Source organism: Octopus sinensis, linkage group LG28 (assembly GCF_006345805.1).
Source record: "Octopus sinensis linkage group LG28, ASM634580v1, whole genome shotgun sequence".
Classification (NCBI taxonomy): domain Eukaryota; kingdom Metazoa; phylum Mollusca; class Cephalopoda; order Octopoda; family Octopodidae; genus Octopus; species Octopus sinensis.
The window spans coordinates 8,698,750-8,705,713 of NC_043024.1; the positions used below are offsets into that span (position 1 = coordinate 8,698,750).

The 6,964-nt window shown below is 44.0% G+C and overlaps 1 protein-coding gene across 1 annotated transcript in view; it reads right to left on the reverse strand.

Moving 5' to 3' along the window:
- LOC115225815 (probable hydrolase PNKD) overlaps positions 1-6,964 on the reverse strand; it is a 103,889-nt gene that overhangs the window by 2,717 nt on the left and 94,208 nt on the right. Inside the window, exon 5 of the mRNA XM_036514508.1 lies at positions 622-745. Within this exon, the coding sequence (XP_036370401.1) occupies positions 622-745 (124 nt within the window). The remainder of the gene's footprint in view (positions 1-621; positions 746-6,964) is intronic.

A 6,964-nucleotide genomic window follows, 5' to 3' on the forward strand; every position in this document is an offset into this window, starting at 1 on the left:
GGGGACAAACAAGGACAGACAAAGGGATTAAGTCGATTACATCAACCCCAGTGGGAAACTGGTACTTAATTTATCGACCTTGAAAGGATGAAAGGCAAAGTCGACCTCGGCGGAATTTGAACTCAGAATGTAACGGCAGACAAAATACCTATTTCTTTACTGCCCACAAGGGGCTAAACATAGAGGGGACAAACAAGGACAGACAAAGGGATTAAGTCGATTACATCGACCCCAGAGGGAAACTGGTACTTTATTTATCGACCCCGAAAGGATGAAAGGCAAAGTCGACCTCGGCGGAATTTGAACTCAGAACGTAACGACAGACGTTCTGAGTTCAATTCCGCCGAGGTCGACTTTGCCTTTCATCCTTTCGGGGTCGATAAATAAAGTACCAGTTTCCTGAGAATGGTGAACACTGCTCTAGCTTTATGCACTTCGGCTGACACCTCTCTCTCTCTCTGTGCCACTGTTTATTATTATGTTACTGAGAGAAGCAAGGGAGATGGCCTCCTCTATGCCACATGGAAGGACAGAACCCAAGGTCACATACACTTGGGGAACCAGTTTTTCAACCACACAGCCACACCTGCACCAACCCACATCAATAAGAAAATAGTTTACCCTTGTGATTTCATTATCTGGGTTTAAGTGGATAGCAAACTTTAAGTTCTGAACGGCATACTCATGACCTGCAAAATATAAGATCAAAGGAGAAAACAATAATTCTTCAGAATTCACTGTTAAAAATATATTTTATGAAACTTGCGATAAAATTTACATTAAAAATGTTATGGCAGTTCCTCAGAGGTGGTCACCTTGGTCAACACATTCTGAATTAAACAACTATTAAATTTTCTTGAATAATTAAATGAAACACAGACACACACACATATATATAAGATGGGATTCTTTCAGTTTCCATCTACCAAATCCGCTTGCATGGGTTTGGTTGGCCTGAGGCTATTGTAGAAGACATTTGCCCAAGATGCCACACAATGAGACTGAACCCGGAACTGTGTGGTTGGGAAGCAAGCTTCTTACCACACAGCCATGGCTATATATCATCATCATCATTTAATGTCTGCTTTTAATGCTGGCATGGGTTGGACAGTTTGACGGGAGCCAGCTAGGCAGAATACTACATCGGGTTTCAACACACATACACACACATGTTAGTTGTATATATGTATGTTTATGAATAGCCACCAAATACATGGCACATGCGTGTATGTGTGCGTGCATGTGTGTGAGTGCATGTGTGTGTGTGAGTGTGCGTGAGTGTGTGTGGGTGTGTGTGTGTGAGTGTGTGTGCATGTTCGTGTGCATACACACACACACGCACTCACACCCACACATACACACACTCACACACACACATACTCACACACACACACACACACTCACACATGCATGCACACATGCACTCACACACACACACACATACATGTATGTTGTATATATGTATGTGTTTATGAATAGCCATGAAACACATGGCACATGTGTGTGTGTGTGTGAGTGTGCATACACACACACACACACACGCACTCACACCCACACACACACGCACTCACACACACCCACAGCCAAACTCACTTAAAATGGTAGCATTCGGTTTCTACCGTTTTGTGTTGCATGATTCCACTGTCACTATCTCTTCAGATGTGAAATGTCATACAAACCACGTGACTCACACCCCCACTACTTCCCCACCCACCTGTCACATCACCCACCCCACCCCATCCCACACCATACCAGTCACCCCTCCAACTCCAGCATGTACACACACACACACATACACACACACGTACACACACATACACACACACATGTACACACGCATACACACACATGTACACACCCACATGTACACACACACCCACACACAAACACACACATACACACATACATACATAGAGACACACATACACACACACATATGTACACACACATACACACAAACATACACACACACACACACGCATACACACACATACACACACACATGTACACACACATACACACACATGTACACACCCACATGTACACACACACCCACACACAAACACACACATACACACACACATACATACATAGACACACACATACACACACACATATGTACACACACATACACACAAACATACACACACACACGCATACACACACATACATACACACAGACACACACACAGACACACACACACACACATACATACACACATACACACACACACACATATACATGATGATGTTAATCATGTCCTCTCTTGCTGCCTATCTGTCTGTCTGTGTGTCTGGCAATCTGTCTGTGTGTCTGTCTCTTTCGTTATTACATTATTTGTTTGAAGAGTCAAAGTAATGATTTTCCCACGAGATCAACAAAAAACAAAGTTAAAAAGAAAAAAAAGAAGAAAAAAATGAACAAAACAAAGCCCCAAAACAAACAAAAACAAAAAAGACACTCCCCCGCCTACCACCATCAATTCGTCTCGTTGCAACCAACAACAGATGGATCTTAGACAGATACTTTATGAAAATATTGAAAGCTCAGAAAATAAATTTCTTGGAGGAATTTCTTAGGGACGCCATCAGCATAAAAAGAAAACCATTACAGTCATAGTCAAGTTGGCGTTACCAAATTCAATGCACAAAGGAGCATTGAGAAAAAAAATAGAATAAAGTACAAAAAAACCCTTACTAGAAACAATTATACCATTATCACCATTGTCATTGTCATCACCACCATAATCACCAGCATCACCATCATGACGATGATGACAACCACCACTATACCTTGGGGATCATCTCTCACTTTTCTATCTCTCTCTCTCTCTCTCACTGCTAACTGGGGTATCCTCTATAGGGCCTTGCTTCGGTTGAGAGGAAACATAAATTTTGTCCTATTATTAAAAATATAAAATTTTTTTTGTCCTGTTGTTAAAAATAGGACAAAATTTATCATGTTTCCTCTCAACCCAAACAAGGCTCTATAACCTGTTTTACAATAGGACAAAAGAAAAATTTATATTATTTATTCTCAACCAAAGCAAGGCTTTATAACCTCACCTATTTCTTTACTACCCACAAGGGGCTAAACACAGAGAGGACAAACAAGGACAGACAAACGGATTAAGTCAATTACATCGACCCCAGTGCGTAAATGGTACTTATTTGATCGACCCCGAAAGGATGAAAGGCAAAGTCGACCTCGGCAGAATTTGAACTCAGAACGTAGTGGCAGACAAAATACCTATTTCTTTACTACCCACAAGGGGCTAAACACAGAGAGGACAAACAAGGACAGACAAAGGGATTAAGTCGATTACATCAACCCCAGTGCGTAACTGGTACTTATTTGATCGACCCCGAAAGGATGAAAGGCAAAGTCGACCTCAGCGGAATTTGAACTCAGAACGTAATGGCAGACGAAATACCTATTTCTTTACTACCCACAAGGGGCTAAACATAGAGGGGACAAACAAGGACAGACATAGGTATTAAGTCGATTACATCGACCCCAGTGCATAACTGGTACTTAATTTATCGACACCAAAAGGATGAAAGGCAAAGTCGACCTCGGCGGAATTTGAACTCAGAAAGTAACAGCAGACGAAATACCTATTTCTTTACTACCCACAAGGGACTAAACACAGAGGGGACAAACAAGGACAGACAAACGGATTAAGTCGATTATATCGACCCCAGTGCGTAACTGGTACTTATTTAATTGACCCCAAAAGGATGACAGGCAAAGTCGACCTCAGCGGAATTTGAACTCAGAACGTAATGGCAGACGAAATACCTATTTCTTTACTACCCACAAGGGGCTAAACATAGAGGGGACAAACAAGGACAGACATAGGTATTAAGTCGATTACATCGACCCCAGTGCATAACTGGTACTTAATTTATCGACACCAAAAGGATGAAAGGCAAAGTTGACCTCGGCGGAATTTGAACTCAGAACGTAGCGGCAGACGAAATACCGCTAAGCATTTCGCCCGGCGTGCTAACGGTTCTGCCAGCTCGCTGCCTTGAGCATTTCGCCTGGCACCTGCTTATTCAGAACTCATTCAAGTGTGGGACTGTGGTTATCATCATCATCATCAACAACAACAACAAAGACAGTCACAATTCCTGTTACTCTGCATCTCCCAGCTCTGTCATGGCCATACAAAACCACAACCAAGGGCCATCCACCATGTTGATGCCGAAGTCCGTCTGGTTCCACCACTGAGCCATCAGCAACCATTACTACTACTGCTACTACTGTTGCTGCTGCTGTTGCCATCTCTATCGCTATGACAACCAGTCATCACAATGGTATCTACACAAGCCACAATTACCACCGCCACCACCACCACCACCACCACCAACCACCACCACCACCACCACCACCACCAACCACCACCACCTCCACCACCACCACCACCACAACCTACACCTCCGCCACCACCACCACCACCAACCACCACCACAACCTACACCTCCGCCGCCACAACCACCTACACAACCACCACCTCTAATAACCAACACCACCACAGCCACCGCCACCACCACCACCGCCGCCGCCACCACCACCGCAATCACCACCATCACCATACCACCACCACCACCACCATACCACCACCGTCTACTTCCTCCTCACTAGGGTACCCATTACATACTCTCCCCGTTTCTCTGAAAGGTCACTGATTACAACAACAGCAACAACAACGTAGATAGATAAATAAATAAACTTTCAAATCAAAAAAAATTGATGGCCTTTTAAAAACCCTACACCCCACCCCACCCCACCATCACCATTACCCCCACACCATTTCCATCTGCCCACCCACATCCCTCTCCCATCTATCCCCCATCCCAGACTCCCTCGTCAGCATCAATGTGTTTTTTCGTCTTCATTAGCAGAAGAGGTGGGGTGGTTGTGGCTGGCATGAATGCCAGGGTAGGGGAAGGGTGTTTGCTTAAGTACCCACTTAGATTGGGATTAGATGAAGGTGGACAAGGGCTGAGGGGTACTGCAAATAGGGGTACAATTAGGCCCTTTTATTGCATTTAATTTTTGTTGCTCCTACAGATTTAGTATGTGGGTGATGCTCATGGTGGGGTTGGCATTGTGCTTCAGAGTTAAGGTTGAGGGGCACTGGGTAAGCGATAGGAACTGATGTAAATCACTTAAATTGTTTCATCATCATCATCGTTGTTTAGTGTCCGCTTTCCATGCTAGCATGGGTTGGATGGTTCAACTGGGGTCTGGGAGGCCAGAAGGCTGCACCAGGCCAGTCTGATCTGGCAGTGTTTCTACAGCTGGATGCCCTTCCTAACGCCAACCACTCCAAGAGTGTAGTGGGTGCTTTTTACGTGCCACTGGCACGGGGGCCAGGCGAGGCTGGCGAACGGCCACGATCGGATGGTGTTTTTTATGTGCCACCGGCACGGAGGCCAGACGAGGCTGGCAACTGCCACAATTGGATGGTTCTTTTTTTCAATAATAAAAAAAAATGGTAGAACAAAAAGCTAACTGGCTGTGTGGTAAGTAGCTTGCTTACCAACCACATGGTTCCAAGTTCAGTTTCCCAGTGTGTCACCTTGGGCAAGTGTCTTCTACTACAGCCTCAGGCTGACCAAAGCCTTGTGAGTGGATTTCATAGATAGGAACTGAAAGAAGCCTGGTGTGGCTGTGTAGTAAGGACTTGGTGAGATTTGAACCCAAATGTAAAGATGAATGAAATGTTGTAAAGCATTTTGCCCAATGTGCTAACTATTCCGACAGCTCACTACTAGCATAATAATTACATTTAGATTATTTGCAACTTTTAAATGAGGTAGACCAAAGAAAAGGGGGAGGGGACAGGTGGAGGAGGAGATTGGGAGGGTTGGTTTGAAAAAAGAGGATGCCCCAAACGGGACAAGATGGCGAGATAGTGTGAGGGCATTGGGGTAGATCTGGCCACCCCCGTTAACAGGGAAAAACCTGGATTTAAAACACTGGATGATGATGACATGAAGTCAAGTTAAGTTAAGTTAAGTTAATTTTTTGGCTCAAAAGGCAAAAAGCAAGGCCATGTGGGGGGACAGGGAGTTATGTAGAGGGAGGGTGTTCATGCAAAGAGTTCAGGCCATTTCTGGTCAAGAGAGACTTTGAACCGAGCGGTCGTCGGCATCTTCACTATCTCGTTCGGCAGCTTATTCCACGGATCCGCAAATCGGATATGGATGGGTTTCTCTCTGTTAGTAATACATTAAAAAAAGGAAGAGAGAAAGAGGGAGGGAGAGAGAGAGAGAGAGACAGAGATAAGAGGACCTACTTCTCTTTCTGTCACCAATACCTATCCACCTAAGAGGAAAAAAAAAAAAAACAGAGAACTTGGAGCAGGAGTGGCTGTGTGGTAAGTAGCTTGTTTACCAACCACATGGTTCCGGGTTCAGTCCCACTGCGTGACACCTTGGGCAAGTGTCTTCAACTATAGCCTTGGGCCGACCAAAGCCTTGTGAGTGGATTTGGTAGACAGAAACTGAAAGAAGCCCGTCGTATATATGTATATATATATATGTGTGTGTGCGTGTGTGTTTGTGTGTCTGTATTTGTCCCCCTAGCATTGCTTGACAACCAATGCTGGTGTGTTTACGTCCCCGTTACTTAGCGGTTCGGCAAAAGAGACCGATAGAATAAGTACTGGGCTTACAAAAAGAATAAGTCCCTATGTGTGTGTGTGTGTTTCTATATTTATATGTGTGTGTGGGTGTATATATAGGTGTGTGTGTATACCTATATGTGTGTGTGTATGTGTGTTTCTGATTTATATGTGTGTGGGTGTATATATAGATGTGTGTGTATACCTATATGTGTGTGTGTGTGTTTCTGTATTTATATGTGTGTGTGAATGTATATATAGTTGTGTGTGTATACCTATATGTGTGTGTGTGTGTGTTTCTGTATTTATATGTGTGTGTGAGTGTA